Source organism: Melanaphis sacchari, unplaced genomic scaffold, assembly GCF_002803265.2.
Source record: "Melanaphis sacchari strain LSU unplaced genomic scaffold, SCAv2.0 Contig24_pilon_pilon, whole genome shotgun sequence".
In the NCBI taxonomy this organism is placed as follows: Eukaryota; Metazoa; Arthropoda; class Insecta; order Hemiptera; family Aphididae; genus Melanaphis; species Melanaphis sacchari.
The window spans coordinates 3016459-3037051 of NW_020271125.1; the positions used below are offsets into that span (position 1 = coordinate 3016459).

Here is a 20593-nt window from a genome sequence, read left to right on the forward strand (position 1 = left end):
ATAAATAAAACCGTACAATGTTAAGTACTAAGTAACAATTTACAAGTCTATAATTATTACATTAAGCTGTAAAATCAAATCCTGCCGGTAACATGTTACCATAAATATTAATTCTATAAGCTTAATATAAAATAATGCGAAAAAAATTCTATAAACAAAATATAATGCTCGAAAAAGTATAGAATAACCATAAAATAAAGATAAATATATTTTTTATGCAGATATTAAGAAAATTCAAGATTAAATCAAAGAAATCACATTCAAATAGATATACCAACTTAAAAATTATTCAAAAGTATAAAAATGTTAGTACAATATTTACCTATTTATACAATTTGATTTAAAATTATAATACACCTTATAGTTTACATGACTGTCTAATCTTGTGTTATATAAATATGTAGTTTTAACATTAAATCCCACAAAATAGTTCATAAAATAAATATAATAATAATATGTTTATTGGTAAAATTGTATGTAATATAATTATTCAAATTCGGTGATGTGTATGAACGTATCATGTAAATCGAAAACACATGTATGATATAGATTCATCAAGTACTATATGACATACATGCATGAGAGTAAAATAGGAATAAGAAATAAACAGTAAATAATAAATATAATATATAAAACCTTAAATTTAAAAAAGTTAAAAGTACTGATTAAAGAAATAGTTCCATAAAAAATAATATATAAAATTATTTTTATGTCTTCAACGACGCTATGTAACATACAAATCAATTATTTAAAATTAAAATATAACCGTCTTCAGTATAATTTTAATCAATAAAATACTAATGAATGATAATTATAATTATATAAAATTTAATAAAGACTTTAAAAAATAACACTCATATAAAAAAGAAAATAAATAAAATACTAATGTATATGTCATGATAATTTCAATTGCATGTAAATAAGAAAAATATAATATAGTTACTTAAAATAAATTAAAGTAAAAAAAATATTATCAATATAAATTTATTATAGGACAGCATATTTCAATTTAAAAAGTTTCAAAACTACCTAATATATACTGTTTTAGTGTTGCATTATTTAAATAATAATTATTTTAAATTATTCAGATAGCATAACTTTGAATATATATATAATTTCTAATGAAGTAGGCACACTGTTGAAAGTAGTTTAATACTCTCTAAATATTTAATGTATTAGAATAGTATTTGTATTATACACGTTAGTATAATATCAATAATTGATAAACTTTATGAACATTAGTTTCAAAACCAAATATTATGATGAATACGAATTTTCAACCAACCATAATAATGTATTCGTGTTATTATAAATTCTCTATTGAAAAAAAAAAAATTGAATTAATATGATTACTTAAATAGATAAGATATTCTATCCATTTGTTATTATTTATTTTTTTTAACTTAAGATACAATAAACAAATAAAAAAAAAAATATTACAATTATTATGAAAAATACCAATTCTATAAAAATGTCTAATCGAAAATAAAGGTTACTTAACCAATATAAACCAAATATTTTCAGATAGTATAATACTTTAATCATGTTTAAAATATTGCTCGTTATTACTTATTTTATTCTTTACAACTATACCGTACAATATATGAATATAAATATATGTATAATATAAATAATAAAAAATTATGTAATTGAAAACAAATAAATTTATAATACATTTATGACTTCATTATAATGTGATTTGTTTTCTATTGAAACATATGGATAACGAAATTGATACATAATAATAGGTATATCATAAACACATAAAGATGTGAGACGTTGTTGATAGTGTTCGTATAACCACCTGGGTTACAGCTGTGTCACACATGCACAATGAACACTAAACACACAACAATAATATCGAAATAGTTTACAATCACATAATATTTGAAATTTTATAATTTATTGTTAAATGACTATTGTGTGAAAGATGTGATTTTTTTAACCATTTACTATACACTATATAGTCAGATTTCAAATTATTTCATTAAATATTATATATAATAATATGTATTTTATGTAGGTAACTTTATATATCCATATGTACTGTATTTAAAAATAATATATGTCATTTAAACAAGATACTTTAGGACAGTTTAAAAAAAAAATAACGTAATATACTTGTAATATTTTAAATTTTGAAGGGAGTTAAAATTGTTCAGTTATCTATACTGGTTATAAATAATTGGACGCAGTTACTATATATTAAAAACAATTTAAAAATTATTAAAAAGCGCCAACACAGTTTTATAAAAATATTCAAGAACCTAACAAAAATAAAGATACTCTTAAAAGTTCAATATTTTTTTATTTTTTTTTATTACACAATATGTTCACGTAAAGAATAATAAGTTGATATGAAGATAAAGAAAAAGAAAAAAATAACACAAATAGAGTTGGAGGAACTTCAATACCAGTATAATTGTTATATTTACATAATGTTAATATATTATTATTTAGAATTTAAAAATAGATACTAGAATACTAGAAAGAAAGCAGGTCAAGAGACAATATATTCTTTATTTTGTAAAGAAAAAAAAAATTAATTGTATTAAAATATAATTTTGAGTTGTACCTATATAATAACATCTATACAGTATGAGAAAATTGATAATTCACGATATAATATTAATCAAATATCTAGAGGTAGGACTTAAAAAAAAAAAATATATTCTGTAAAAATATTGAAATATATGCACTTCAAATATACAATATAAAAATAAAATAAGCACAAAAAATTAACGAAAGTCAAGTGTAACAGAATTATGAATAGTATATTAAAGTATCGAAAATACCTAGATTATTTAATGAACTGAAAATGAATTCAACAAAAAATATTGTCACAAATGGCCAATAAAAAAAAAAAAATGTAGATAAAAAGCATTAAGAGAACTATATTTAAATATAGATAAATGACAAATTATTTGAATGACTTAATATAAGTGATAGAAATAGAAGTAAAACCTAATTCTTATACAAATCTTAAGTTCATAAGATAAACCTAATCAATACAGTTTAAAAGTTGGTAAGTTGGAATTCAGCTGTATAGTGATGTTATAGGTGTCAAATGTACTTACCTCGTCACCAAATAGATTGATGTAATGAATGTACGTATTAAATTTTAGTTTAATGATAAATCATTGTTAATAAAAAAGGATTCTAAATCAAGACGGCCTGTCAACTTATATGTATATTGCTATAAGTTTATCTTGTTAAATATTTTTTTACTACTAGCCATTTATTGTAATATTATTAACACGGTAGATAAAATTAATTTTGACCAAAAACATCGCATTCATTACTTCATTATTTTACCATCCCATTTATTATATCAGGTTAAATGTATATCATCTCATATCAATGTTATTAACTTTTGTATTAATACCGACATACTATAAAACGGTATCCATTATATAAATAGCAAATAACCTGAAATTAATCTAAATATCTTTAAAATTGTATTATGTATCAAACGTAATAATAAAGGTATTTTTATAATTTCAAGTCCCCACAAATAATATTTTTGAATTACAAGAAAATATCTAAAATCATAATTTTTCGTTTATGTATCTTATTTCAATAAATAGCAACTTCAAATGTAATAAAAATAAATAAAGGTATACTGTAAATATAGTAGGAAAATATCAGAAAATAAAATAAAAACAAAAACAAAAAATAATAAATAAAATTGTATATTACATTATAAAATCAATATCAATAATATGTCTGCCATTTAACTAAATGTATGAATATATAATATTATTATTGATTCAAAATATAGAACACGACTAAGAACATCCTTGCTTGTTTGATATATAGACGTATATAATGTAGGCACGGTGCAAAAGGATAATCCTAGCGTTTACTTATGCCCCTATGGGGCGCTATTGTTATTTTCATTCCTGTAGAAATTCACCATAAATCATTGAAGACAACAACAAAACTAATAACGATAGATTTTTGAAAATATGTCAACCGATAATCTTACCTTTACAAATGGCTTATACCTACCAATGATTCAGATATTTTGTATAAATCGAGGTTTTCGAACAACTACATTTGATAATAGTTAGATATGTCTAAAACTATTTTATTAATATAAAACTAAACATGAAACAAATGTAACAGAAAACATAAAAGTCCAAGAATTTTATAATTTATTTGAAAAAAAAAACAACTTAAATTTTACTTAAAATTGTTTAAATATGAGCTATTTTTCCATGATATACCTATTATCAATTAACAATTGTACTTAGTTTATCTTAAACAATGTTAATTTTCACCTATATAAATTATAACTAAAAGCAAACAATATTCGAAAAAAATAATTTATTACAAAATAGTTTATTATATTTATTTTATGTGTATAGCTTATATTTATCAAAATATTAAAATAAAATATATAGAAAATTAAGATAAGGAAAAATTATAATACGTTAAGAGTTTTTATAGATCATTTAAAAATAATGAAAATACGACCAGAATTAAATACTTTTTACCATTCTCAAAACTAAAATAAAATAGCATCACTCAACATAAGTATAATATTTAGTGCTAAAATCATATATGTATAAATAACCGAAAATATATTAGATTCTTGGATTATCTTTGCTATGTACAGATCGACAATAAAATAGTATATACGCTAAAGTATAGTCATAAAGTATTTATTTATGGACAATGAACATCCATTATTAACACTTGACTTCAAATATTATGTTTATATAAACCATGAAATGTATCAAAAATATGTTAAATTAAAAAGCTAAATAATGTCTAATTAATAGTTTAGGTATAAAATATTTTCATGAAATTTTACAAACAAAATTCACAATACGTATATAATATATATATATATTAACCTAAGAAACAGGTGTTAAGAAAGAACGAATTCACATAAGACCTTTAGGATAAAGACATCCCCTCTGAAAGATTTTAAACGACAAGTTTATCTCTCTTGGAAAATGGGGTTAACTTATTCAAAGACAAATACCAAAGCTTTTAAAGTCAGTACACTTGACAGTTGAAAACACTACGGTTTGTAACGAAACAAATAATATATCCCAAATTTCATTTTACTTTTTTTTTTATTGGAAAATGTATAATATATACATTATTTATCAATATATATTACGTATTGAATAATAAACGTTTTATATTGTGGCCTAAAATAAATATTTAAAATAATTGACAATCGTTTTTCATAGCTCGAAATATAAAAACTATCTTCTTACAGTTGATTCTTGATTAGATATAATAAACACAAAGAATAAATAACATATTGCAAAAAGATTAACATTTTATTTAAGAAGAAAGTACGTGATTTAATGCGGTGTGAACATAGAGACTAACAACATAGTATTGGTTTGGTTTTTATGATCTACACATGCGCAGGGTATGTCGAAGCATGCGCGTCGAATGACAATTAGGGTTTAAACTGTTTTCCGGAACTCAACGCACGTATAACTACCAATTTTTATATTTACTCTTATTCGTATATTTATTCTACTTCCTATGTATCAACTTACAGGCTTATTTTTAAAAACCCACAAACGCGTAAAACTTAATTTGGATTACTGAAAATATAATCTGTTTAACATTATTTCGACGAAAAAATAATGACATTATATGGAGTACAATTTTTTGCTTAATAGTTAATATCTATATCTAAATTAAATAGATATTATTAATTTAAAAAAACTATAATTATTTAAAAAAAAAAAGTTTTCTAAGTCTTAACTTAACCTTTGCTAAAATATGTTTTTTTCGAATACGATGACTTGTGAAATGAAAAGTTTAATTTAGCAGTCTACTATCCTGTGCTAAATTAAAGTAAGCGAGTAGTTAACATCTGGTATAATATTATGTATTATGTTTGATTTCATTACAATTATCAATAAATATTAAAATTAAAAATAATTAATAATATGTATTAACTAGAAAATCAGAATATTTTATTAAAAATTATAAATGTATTATTATCGATTTAAGTTATTAAGCTTATTCAAAGTTAAACACACATCATAAATTAAAATTATAACATCAATTTAAGCTATAGGATTTAGTATGTAGTAATCTGTAACCATTTTATGTATCATAAATGTAAAATGTACATACTGCAACACATGTTAAGCACCCCTGCCTACCTAATGCCTATGCACGAAAATGAATCATCAGCCAGACGTCTAACAGCCAAGGCAAACATGAGACGAGTGAGCCTCGAGGCAATAATTGTCATACTGATAAAATATTTATTTAATTTCAGCGAAAACTATAATAATATAGTTTTAAAATTATGACGTATATCAATTTCTCTAAGATAAATAAATTCAAGTTTATAAATATGTAATAATTATTGAATATACCACACTATTTTTGTTATAACTATTTTTATTATTGATATTTACACATATATGTTATTTATATATATTAAAGTATATCAGAAGATCAAAGTGATAATGATAACCTGATTTAATTCAAATTGTCTTACAATATTCTGTAATGATTGTTCATGGACGTGCATATTACTACATTGTAATCTATAAGGAAGTTTTGAATGAGTCATAACAAAAAAATTATGGAGATTATAATTATCATTATTATTATTATTATTTCACTTAAAACGATATAATTTAGTATAAAAATTAAAATTTCGGTAGAACACTGAGAATGAAATAACCTTAATTCTACTAATAAAAGATAACCCCTATGGAGGAAGTCTGCAGTCTTTTCTAACTACATGGAGGATTAATAGACCCTCGAATTAATTAAAAACATAACTGTACAAAATTAATCGTTGTAATACTTCATTATTTCAATAACACGACATAAAAAAAAGTAACTATAAAATTTCAATTTAATATTTTGAATACAAAACTAATATTATAAACATTTCATAACTTGTATGCCTATAAATTTCAACATCTAAAATGTTCGCCAATAATGGTTTAAGATATTCTCTTGCTTGCTCATAAATTAGAAATAAATAAAACTTAAAATAATTCTTGAGCTTTATTTTATACATAGACATATAGTTCATAAGTTAAAATCTTAATGAACAAAGATGCATAAGAACGGTAACTGACCACAATTTACGTAGTAATAAATAATTTATAAATCATCCTATTAATTTAATACATAATACATCAGTGTTTAAACCCGTATTATTGAGCATTACTGTATTACGTTACTAGGTATTCCATAGCTCATTTAACCATGGTTAACATAGGTTAACCATAATATCATTATTGTAAAACTAGAGATACAATAAACTTTTTCATATGATACAAAAGAAAATATATCTAGATAATAGAGTAAAACAAACCTGTGCAGCACTTTACTTTGACGTATTTTATAACCATTTACCATATATATATATATATATATATATATATATATAAAAACATAATACTAACAATATAATATCGTGACTTGTGAGACATAGAAAGAAAAGTACTAAGCGAAATACAGACAATTTAGTATATAATTTTTTCATTAGAAAAAACATTGACGATATCAAAAGTGAGTAAAATTTAATTTATTCTAATATTTATAGTAAAAATGTAATTTAATATGTTGTAGATAATGCCTTTATATTATCATACTCATAAATAAATTTAGGAAAAAATGTTATAAATTGGAATCTACGAATGATAAATAATTTTAACTATGTTTTAATCAAATTAAACATAGAAATATGCATAAGACCATTTAAAACAAAGATATTTTAAATATATCAGTAAGTATACAATATAAAAACAGAAATATTAATATGACAGAATTACAATAATATTTTAAACGAAAGTAATTAAGGTAAAAAATATTATATCTAAGATATACACCATACCAATTATAAACTATAAATAATTCATGTGCTAAAATATTCTATAATTTCCATATTTAATTCAATTTACTAACAGTACCAAACGCATTATCTAACAGCTAATAATAATACAAAAAATTATTAAAATAAGTAATGCAAAAAAAAATTAAGAGTGAAATTATTTAGAATACCCCCTACCTATAGACTACAATATAAAGTCTGAGATGTATAAACAACGATATTTTAATAATATACAAATAGATATTAATTTATATTTAAGAACCAATAATAATTTTTAAAAAAAATAGGAATACAAGTATAATCTTTAGGAATTAAAATACAAGTAATTATTTTAGAGATTCCAATTTAGAGACTAAATCCGTAAACATAGAATAAAAATAAAAATTATTAACCGATTGAAGAAGTATAACAAACAACAGTATTTTTTACATACTGCAGCAATAAAAATTATAAATTAGTGAGCACTTTAAATGTATAATATTTTTATCATTTTATTTTACACAAAGAAAAGAAACGCGTCAGAAGTTCGCAGAATCCGTAGGCTGACAGACCGCGTAGGCATTCCACTAAGATAGAAATACAACTCTGTCTTAACATTACACAGGTAACCGTAATATTAATAACAAACATCCTCAGTTTACCGTTCAAATGACATAACATCGATATTTGTCAATACTCTATTCCTATATATAGGTATATATTATAGGTATAATATATTCTTAATTAACATTTCAATGATTAACTTTAATATCAAAAATGTATTTATTTTAGTATAGATTTGAGCAAGAAGATAATAATACAAAATAATTAGTACTTACAAAGTCGACCAAAACTATGGCTCAGGCGTTTTTTAATTTTTTGAACTTTGCTTAAAGCACCACTCTTCTTTTCTCTCATGGTAACTCCTGAAACAATAAAAAAGACAATTATTAAATAATTTTAAATAATACCAATTTTTAATTCTAAAAAACTATTAGATATTTAATTTATTTAAATATATTTGTATCTTGCAAAGCAATTTCGGAATTATCTATCACATTCAAATTGTCGTGAGGAAATCAAAAAAATACCTATTAATGTCAACAACAAATTAAAACTCAAAAACAATAACACAAGTTTTAAAAATTAAAATGTTTACCTGATTTCGGTGGTTTTTCGAAAACACCGAAATAAATTACAGGAGTATCAATTGTATACGATCATTATGCATACACTCGATACAAATTGCATACTAAATTATTAAATTTAATATCTTTAGGACGAACAATTAAATCGCAAACAATATCTATTTACACGTGTGATAAAAAATATATCAATATTACATACAAATAATTAAATATAAAATGTAAATATTATTTAAAAATATTATTTTTTATTATAAATTTCACACAGTAAAGCGCACAGAGCATACGACTACTCGCGAACGGGTCACGATAACCACTACTAAAAGCAGTAGCAAGTACTAGCAACTGGCAAGCAATGTTAGTGCCCGTCAGTGTCGCCGTTCACCAGAGTGCAATATTATTGTTCAGTCGCAGAAATGATTGCCATCATATCATATCATACAAATGGAGTAATGAAATAAAAACTATAAACTAAATTATTCATAGTAATAAATTATCAAATCAAAATTATGTTCATAGTATAGCTTAAGTTAATATACAGGAATATTTTAATACACTTAATTAATAATCAAAGAATATACATTGTGTTTTTTACTTAAAAAAAAATACATAGTGTTTTCATTCTCAATATTCTCACTCACAATAAACATAAACATAGATGCCTATATAATGTATTTAATTTAAAAATATTCATATGTATATTTCATGTTATAGTTTATTAGTTTATGAGATAATTATGCTATAAGATTTTAAACAGAATAGTTTCATATTGAAATAGTTTTACTGTATGTATTTCATTATTACTAGTCAATTAAAAACAAAAAATTAATTCGAAATTATAATTTTACAATATAGCTGTACAACTTACAACTTTGTAATGAATATTTAAAAACTGTTATTTTAAATTTAAATTTTTTAGTTATATATTTATTTATTTTGCAATTATTTCAAGTATGAACAATCACTAGATTATATTAAATATAAAACAAAAGTAATTTAACTTGTAACATTATAAATGAACAAAATATTTTACAAATATTTTAAACTAAAAATTAATTTTAGTCAACATTTCTCAATAGTTAAAAATATATATATGTAGGTAAATAGATTTTATAATAACCAAATGTTATGAAATTAAATGAAATATAGGTACCTACGTTTTGTCTTTAGTATTTCTTTTTACGAATAACCAAATAAAAAAAGGATATAATATAAAAGTTTCCCCTCGGCACATAAATCTGGATTCCGATCTTACGTTAACTACGCTTGACAGCAAAATCCTTGTCAAAATCAAAAAGGGGATATGGATAGGGTCTCTTCTTCGCTCACTCTCACTCACTGCACCCGAAACAATATTCGCCATCTGGCACATAAAGGGTCATTGCAACATCAACTACTACATTTCCACTTCCCTTCAGCTACGTCCAAAATGGTCATAATTAATTGTAATAATTATTATTAGAAGGTCCCAAACACTAAAGAAAACATTTCCGTTTCTACCGGATAATAATATAATATAGGTCTGTCACCTAGACCCTATATATTTTTTAAATATATAAAAATACCGAAGTTATTCATATTGTAGAATTAATCAGATAATATTAAATATATAACAATATTTTTATTATTTATTATTTTCTGAGCTATTAATTTATTATACTTGATGGATAATCAACAGTATATAAAAATAATACCTACTGATTTTGTAACAATCATAGAAACTATTATTATGGTTAAGTATTCACAATGGTTTGAAAATGTACATATGTCATATACTATTATATAATCAATTATTTATTACTTAAAAAAAAAAAAATAGAATTAAATGAGCTAAAGACTGATAATTGTTTGGCATTAGAAATATTAAATTTATTACTGTATTTTATTTAGAAAATTAAATTCCTACAAAATCGAAATATAATTTTAATTTTTCCAAATTAACGTATAGATTTTACAATGACTATTTTTATTAATTTTTTTTTTTTTTTTGAAGGGAAAAGGAGGGCGTTTTTAAGAGGTGTAAACATTTTTTAATTCTCCACTTTGAAATGACATAAGAGTTATGAATTTTTCAATCAACATTTATAATAGAATTTTTAAAATATGATATAATTTTCGAAAAATTCTGACTCTTTTAGTCTGTTTGAAGTTCAAATGTTGATAACATTTACCAAAACCATAGAAATCTGCTAACTATTATGTAGTTATAAACTTATACAATTTTAATTTTAATAGCTATGGAAACAAAATACAAGTTATTCTTAAAGCAGCAAAGCAGCTATTTTTTTTTTTTTTAATAAACATATGAAATTGGATATTTAAACAAAATAACGATTTTAGTGAAAATATTTTTTAAGTGAAAGTAATATTTTCGTAGTTCTTTTCCCATTTGTGGTACCACAGGAAAAAAAGTTATATTTTTGTAATTCAAAAAAATATTATTTATAAAGACTAAAAACCGTTACATACGTATTATTCACTAAATAGTAAATATACACAATGAAATTTTAAAAATAATAATATACATTGTAAGCTATTTATAACATAAATCTATTCACACCATTCTACGACACATCGATATTTATTTAAAAGTTAATAACAATAATTATATAAATATTAAATATTAAAGTAATTAATAATAAATGCATTGTTCATTTACAATACACGCTAACCATCTACGGTTAGAATCATTTTTAATATAATATGCAATGGTTTATTATTGATTTCAAATTTAACACATTTATAACAGCTACCAACTCGATGACGAGATACACTTACAACTTGTAAACAGCAGAGTGATTTTCCCGCTTTTTCTTTAATTAAGTAACTAAACTAATTAATGTTAATGTTTAATGCTAAACTGTCAGAACTCGTAAGTAATAAACATTTCAATGTTTGATCATAATCACTAATTTGACAAATACAATACAATTAATAATTAACTAAAATCTCCTAACTACACAAAAATTAAAAAAGATAAACTATATAATATACTATAAGTCTATAACTATAAAATATTTTCAAACGAATAATAAAAGAAAATTAATACAAATAATAAATACCTAATGGTTAATTTATTTTAGTTATAACATAACTTTTTTCAATAACACTAATAATTTTTAAGTAAATGAAATGTAAATTCAATAAAATACTTTTATGTATATAAATGGAGCGTATTTATACTATATGTGTAAGGGTACATGTTAAGACCTTACCTATATTAAATAAATGGTTTAGATTCATAACGAATAAAATAACATAAAGTGCCCGTTACTCGTTTTCATGTATTCCCATTTTGCATCCCTTAATAAATATGACCTACATAAAAGGTTACACAGAATCCTAGAATAGTTTTTATTCGCTCTCCAACATTAATTTCTAATTTAAATTCTGGCAAGCACTATTCCCGAGCAGCGTAAAAACAGTCGAAGATGGCCGTACAGGATCAATTTTCCACCGGAAGATACCACACACAAGGGACTCCAAACGAAGTATTTTCCCTGACGTTAAAATATTAATTATTCAGAACATTCAACAATAAAACAAAAGAGCCAATCACATAGTAATGTTTAATTTGAATTGAAAAGTTTTATTCTTAACAATGAACTTATTATTAACGAATTTTATTAGTACATCCAACTCTTGTTGTCTCTCAAAGTACTACACATTTTGTTTCTCTACTCAAGTCCTTCTATACAAAAACAATTACACCGCAAATTCAAGAGAAAGCGAATGGAGAGATTAAGTTACCTAGAAAAACGTCCCAACACGTTATTGTCCACCCTCAGTTGTAGGGTTGTGTGAAATTCAATTACGGGGTTGTTTGGAATGGTCACGAACAAATTGCAACACGAAGATCTTCCCTTGATGTTAGAATTTAATACAGTGTATATGATTCAGGGTTCTCAAAATAGGAAATGAAATGTTACGTTTTTCGACATTAACAGCAGTTATTAACAATAACATATTGCTGTATACTATATTATTTAGAAAGGACTGTCCTCTTGAATAGTTAACAGATTTCTTTACCGTACTTTAATGTTCTTATTAAAAATAATATCATAATCGAACATAGTTCAAAAGTTAAAACAATAAAAAAATATACGCAACATTTACAATTATAACAAAAACAAATCAAATTATTTAAATTAATATTGATTAAGTTTCTTTTAATTAAAATAGTCAATACTTGAAAAACCAAAATTGTATTTATGAATCGAACAAAAGCATAATAGTATTTTACTTAAAATTAGACAACAAGAAGTGTATTTTCTAAACATATTTCTAACTTCTAATAGTAATAATTACCTATTAAAATGAACAACTAAACATTAAAAATAAACCTTAGGTTTTCCTCAAAATGTGTTTATTCTCAAGCGTACAAATATATAAAACGTCTGTACTTCTATTATGAATATAGATTGACCATCTATTAGAGATAATTATCACATAATCCCCTAACCCTTCCCCCCCTCAAACAAAAATGATAAAATACATTCAAAACCTAGTTAGCACTTGAAAATATAGTACGTATGTGTCACCAATTCAATTGCGTACTATATTGTATACAGTATGCATGATTAAATAACATGAGTTAGCAGTTTATATAGTACATTAAACGAAATGCTAGTTAGCCAAGCCTAATTCAATTTCCTACCAAAAGAGGAAATTGCATGACACGAGATAGCTGTAGCAAGTGTATTATGTGCAATTATTACAACTAAGGTTAATTAAAACTGACTAATATTTACATAATCAAATAGACAACAGTTCATGTTGTTCTATACCGTAGGTACTGTATTTGTATTGTAAATGTTTTAATAAGACACTAAGAATAAAACTAATATATATATAAGTGATTTACACAGAAGACCATAAATCTGACAGTTTATAAAAAGTTAGAAACTTGAATTTATTCTATAGAATATATATTTACCTTATAAGTTTAACAGTACCTATATAAACTATATAGTATATATTTTAACAATTATTAGGCACGTTACATCATTATTAATGCTTAAATTCAACTATCTAACATAATACATTAAAACAATTAATGCATTTTTTTTTTTTTTTTTTAACCGTAAGTAAGTGACAAGAAATGAAAGACTTGTATAAGGACTAACATAGTAAATAAGTATCTAGTATGCATATAACCTTTTTCAATTATTTTTAATAATATATCAAATATTTTATTATTTCATTACTTTTGATTGTGATATTAACATAATTCTGATACTAAAAACTTCCAATAATAAATACCATTGCATTATAAAAACGATTCTACGGGCGAAGCGAAGCCAAAGTCTACAAAAGCTTATGTAAATTATATTTTAATCGTTTTTACTATTTTAGATATTGAGCAAAGCAATGAATATTGTATAATTGGTTATACAGTTTTACATTTATTTTTATACATGTATGTCTGGATCACCTTTGAGAGCTTTACAATTAAACATAAGTGAAAAAATCAATTTTTATAATTAATTGGTATAATTTTAAAATATACACAATGAATGTATTGATACATCAGATACATGAATTTTATTAACAATTAAATATCCCAACGCGACTTAACTACGATAATTAACACATTTCTTGTGTATTTATATGATCAATAGCGTATATTCAACATCAAAGGTAAAATTATTTTAATTCGCAAGAAATTCAATAAAATATCAAGGTGAAAGTATAAAAATAAGTTACAATAGCAACTATATAGTAGTTATTTTAAATTCCGAACAAAGCGATAAATGTATTAAGTTTTATTATGATTTTTATTTTATTTTCTATATTTACATAACACCAATATTCAATAAATCTATTTTGTTTTTTATTGTAATTTAAAAATAAATAATCATAAATAAGAAGTTCACCAAAATTAAACAAATATTAGCATATAATTTAAATTTAAAAGAATTTAAGAATTTTTAAGCTATTTATAGACATAATTTAAAGGTATGTACTATTTAAGGTTTTTTTACTAAACCAAAAAATTTGAAAATTTTTATTTTGTATCGTTAATTTTATATAGGTAAAGGTGAATTGGGCATTCGTGTAGTAAGTGATCTACTACCTCTTTTTAGGTGTATCAGCCATCATATGATCGTATTATACTAGGTGTAGTTGGTGATCTACAATTATTATTAATATATAGTTATCAAATGCACATTATCGCATACCGCAGTGGATTCATTAAAAATAAAGAATATAATCACTTGACTACAAACCATTCTAAAAATGTCTGCTAACAGAAGCCAACACCCAGATAATAGAAATGTATTTGATGACAACTTAAAATTAAAACACTTCAGAAAAATTCATGGCACTACATAAGAACTTTTACATTGTCATCTGATTGAAGCATGGTGAAAGTTAGTTAATCCTCAGCATACTTTTTTAAAAATTTTAATTGATACTAAAATGTTTACTTGAAATTTTTATTATACTTGGCTATTTATTTTTTATTTTTTATAAATGACGAATATTTGTATTATATGATGTAATAAAAAATATAATGTGCTTTTATACTATTAAAAAAAATATATATATTTAATTTGTATGTAGATCAATCGTCCTGAATTCGCAGGTCACTCTACCGCAGTTACCTGCTACACAAATGCCCTGAATTGATATTATACTATTTAAAGTTATATTTTGATTTTTAATTGATTATGAGTGTTTTAAAATTATAATAAATTATAAAAATAAAAATAGATTCTTATGAACACAAATATTGTTTGTTGTACATTTGTAGGACGGAGATAACTTATATGAGTGTTTTGAGTTATTTTAACTTTTTAATAATATATATTTTTACATAATTTGACAGTTTTACAAACAATATTTTTTACTATTAATATTTTTAACATTTTATTTTATAATTTTACAATAGTGTATGATTTTTGTGTAAGAATACACGATAAATAGTTAAAAAAATGCTTCGATTTTATACTTTGAAGGAGGTTTCGGATAGCGAATTGGATCTAGTTTTTGCTTTAAATAGGTCAAAATACAAAGAATTTTCTAAAATAAACGAATAAAAAAGCCGGAAATTTTTATGCAACTCTGACAAATTTGATTTTAATTTTTTGGTAGGTATAGCTGAAAACTGAATAAACGCAGATACTTTAAATTTCACCAAATATTTATACATGTATTTTTTAAACATAATAGAGTATTCAAAATATTTTAACTTTTTTTTGTTAACTATTGACATTATTTTTTTTTTTAATTTTTTTTTAATAAATGTTCAAACAAAATTTTACTCGGTCAAAAAGCTTGAAAATGTAAAAAAAAGATCCCTAAAAGTTAATCTTATGGATTTGTACAAATATTTAAAATACATTAGTACAGTTTATTTTTATAAGCACAAAAATATTAACTAGTAGTAACTTGTAAGTGTACCTCGTGTCATTTGAAAAAGTCACTGCAATGGGTATATGAAATTTAAATTTAATGATAAATCATTGCATCATTGCATACAAAAACGACTCTTTTATTTCGATTACTATCATTTTATAAAAAAAAAAAAATGTTCACCGAAATGATTATATGTATAATAATTTTAGCAGCCCTAGGCAATAAAATCCAATATTACGATACGTTAGGACCTAAGGTACCTAAGGCTTAGATCATTGTAACATAACTATGATAGAAGGTATTTCATTTGATATTTGCTATATAACGGTATAATGTAAGGAAACAATATTCCATCCGCAAAACCTCAGTAAAAGGGGAGAAACTCCAAAAATAAAGAGGGCGCAATAAATTATTGTTCACACCCTTGAGAGGCAATCGACCATAATGTATGCGTTTATCCCAAAGCTCAGCAGGAGACTCTCAGACGTGTAATAATTATTTTAGAACGTAAATTATCATCAGGGGCCTAGAATGATCTCCATTTGAAAACTACAGATCATTGAGAATAGAAATATTTAAACTAAACTAATGACACACAAATGTTAACTTGCTATTATATTTTTATACTTAAAAGGTTTTAATAATGATTTCATGTAAAGCCTTTTAACATTTAATGAAATACAATACTAATTGAATATTAATCTAAACATTGAATTTAAAGTTTATTGACCTAGTTAATACTACAACAGCAAAAAATACAACTATTACAGTATAAACAGTATAAATGAGGATAGATTCAAGTAATAAAAGTGATCAGAAATGTTATAGAAATATTATTAATTAACCAAAGATAAAATAAAAAAGCATATTCTATATTTTTTAAGTTAATAAAGCATTAAGTATCTAAATATTATAACTCAAACTGTTAAATTTATTAGAAATAATTATTTTTAATTTTGTTTATACCAATTTAAATATTAATTGTTTTAAACTATTTAATTATGAGTATTCAATATATTATGATACATACAACTTAATAACCTTGCTACAACAAATATTATACATTTCACAAAAACTCTACTTAGGTAGAATTAAAATCAGATTTTACAGCCTACAGGTTCCTACACATTTTTGATCTTATTTTAATATCATAACCTAATCACTCTTTTAGCTTAAGTAAAACATAAAATTAATAATTTAGTAAATGATACAAAGCACATTTTACCAACCGATTAATCACTGGATTTTTTTTTAACAATTAATTATCTTATATATTGAACACACACATATGTATCCTTATTTTACAAAAATTTGATAATTAAATTTAGTTTTTTTTTTTTTTTACCGTGTATATAATAATATTATAAAAATATAGTGTTTAAAATGAATCGTTTTTAAAAGAGAACTGCATTCTGAATGTACATCTGAGAAAATTACCAGGTAATTAGTTAGCGTAAAAATAAATTAATTCTAGACAAAATAATAAAATTCATATGAATCATATTTATTTGATACTTACAATACTAATTAATATTAAAATGTACTTTCTTTAAAATAAAATATTTTTAAATATTAAGAAATAGCAATTTAAACCAAAATATCTTTGGATTTAATAATATTTACATCTTTTAAGATATAGATACATAGTTCAGATTTGTCTAAATTAACCTGTGATTTGTTAACATCAAATTAAATTGAGAAGTAAACGAAAATATTTATATTTTGTTTAATAAATATTTCCAAAAATATTTGTAATTCTCAATGTTTAAAGAGATTATAGTAAATAAATGTATAGATAATTAATAGCTATGTATAACAAAGTATTAACCAAAAACTCAATAGTACATAAATTAGTATTCAACAACAATAAATATAACAAATAAACTTGACTTAAACATAAAATATTAATAAAATCACAATTTAAACCAAAAAATAAAATAAAATAAAAAAATTAGTTTGAAAAAAAAAGTGTATTTTTCTAAGTATTAATTACTTTACAAAATTAAACCAACCTACCTACTTACAATAAGATAATTTACATCAATCAAACCTAACTTTATCAAATTAATTGAATATTGTTTTTGGGAAATGTCTGCTTTGAATTCAATATAAATGAAAGAAGTCAGAGTTCAAAACAGTTGTTAGTTGATAAGCATGAAAACTAGATATTCTCTTTAAGGAATAAAATAAAGTACATGCAATATATTATGAAAACAAAAAATAAGTATTATTTTCAATAGAGAAAGTTTCTGTCAAATATTAGACTAAACGGATATCTACTTAAAATCTAGGTAAACTAAAAATAGATAGATAGGTAATATGTATTGATTTTGGGATTGGCTATATTATTTTTCATTTCTAAAAAAAAACTTAAATATCAAAACATTTTCACAAAATATATTATACAATACATGATAGTAAGAGTAACCAAGAGTTAATGTGAACCTTTACTATTTTATAACCCGTATACATAGTTAGGTTATTGTTAAAAATTATAATAAGTAATCAAAATATTTTTATAAACTTAACACAAATTAAAATCATTTAGGTAAAAACCAATATACCTATAATTATTATAAAAATAAATAAAATAGAATTATTTATGTATCTAGATAAATAAATAAAATTTATAAATTATTATGAAAAAATGTTATATAACTAATTTAGCAGTAATAAGTAAAAAAAAAATGCCCGAAATTATAAGTGCTTCTTACACAAGTGTTTAGGTATTCTAATAATGATGTATGTTATATTTATTTTATCTTAAGAAACATAAATTAAAGGTAATATATAAAATACATGTAGGTTTAAATTAAGTATGTCAACCAAATGTTTGTAAATAATTAAAACATCTGTATAAAATATTTTATAATATACAAGCAAGAATGTAAAGAGTGAATCAGTTAGGTATGGAATTATTATTTTATTACATAAGTAATAGAATACTAATTAAGGTATATATAATAAATACCAATATAATCAAATATTTTGTATCAAAATGATTAAATATGTATTTAGGTACAATAATTTAAAATTATATATTATATCTAACAAAAAAAATGTTATTTTCAACCCAACTAGCTGATCATTGAGGGTTTTGAATTATAACTAAAATAGCTAAAAACTAATAGTAAATTGTTTTTTATTAGAAATGCATATGTATACACACAATAAGCTGTTTAATAAAATAAACACAATTTTTATAGAGTAGTAAATTCCATTTAAATATTATTAAATTGGCTTGGTGACAAAACTAAAATCCGTATTTACACGAATTTCAAGCTTTAACCTACATAATATTATGATAACATTCATCAAATTTGTAATGGACACTCCTGAATTAAAATACCTAATGTTCGAATAGTAATTCAAATATAAATACGCACGATAATAACGTTATCAGACTGCTACCGATACCAATCAAAATATATTAATATATATATATATCAACATACCATCTTTCAATTTGGACGTAGAGTTGTTGCAGTTTGGCTGGCAGTACATACTGTGTCATTTGTAAAGAAAAAAAAAAGGAGAAAAAAATTAAAGATATATAATGTTTAAGATTACCGACGGATTGAATTTCAACACTTAAGCTAAAAGGACGTTATCAGACATTTCGTTTTGTACATGATTACCTATATTATTATTTTAAAATATTAATATTGTTATTGTTTTACTAAAATAATAATGAAATTACAGTAGCCGTTCTTGTTGCGCGTGTAATAATGAACGGACGTGTTATCTCGTTTGTTGTTTTTCGTAACTCCGTTTTATCCCTTTATCTGCGTGGGTGACCGTCTGTTTTGCAGACGGCGCGCAGTGCCACCAACCCGCACCGACCGGAATGTCCCAGGCGCCTACCGGAATACCGTCGACGCCGACGCACACGACCACGAACGCAGCTGCTGCTTAATAATTCCCGTCGAAACCATCGCGACTGGCGATTGCCCCGATGACGCCGGGACGACTTAATCGCCGTTTAATACCAATACGGACGCGACATCGCCATCACTCCGCGACTCTCAAGAAATAATATCGCGATAATATTATAATACCTTATAATCATTTTCGTTTTCGATCCAAATCGAATATCATTTTCCGACCTTCCGGGCTGGACACACTGTTCTCCCCTCGATTTCACACTTCTCGTGTGTACGAGCGTTTAACCGATTCACCGCTGCTGTAATTGTATACGAAACAACGAAACGTCAAACGTTCGATTTGCGAGCTGGTCGAGTTCTTATCCACACTCGAATGCCCC

General features: G+C 23.6%; 1 protein-coding gene across 2 annotated transcripts in view; it reads right to left on the reverse strand.

The window, feature by feature from the left end:
* The window catches only part of LOC112595043 (cyclin-dependent kinase 14), a 47938-nt gene extending 27846 nt beyond the window's left edge, over window positions 1–20092 (reverse strand). The window contains exons 1-2 of one of the 2 annotated variants that reach the window (XM_025340116.1): window positions 19785–20092; window positions 8662–8748 (exon numbers count right to left, since the gene is read on the reverse strand). In XM_025340116.1, coding sequence (XP_025195901.1) covers window positions 8662–8748; window positions 19785–19833 — 136 coding nt within the window. In that variant the 5' untranslated portion in view covers window positions 19834–20092. Of the gene's footprint in view, window positions 1–8661; window positions 8749–8981; window positions 9274–19784 lie in introns of those variants that run through there. The other variant, XM_025340117.1, reaches the window with a different exon arrangement.
* Between the last annotated feature and the right edge of the window lie 501 nt (window positions 20093–20593).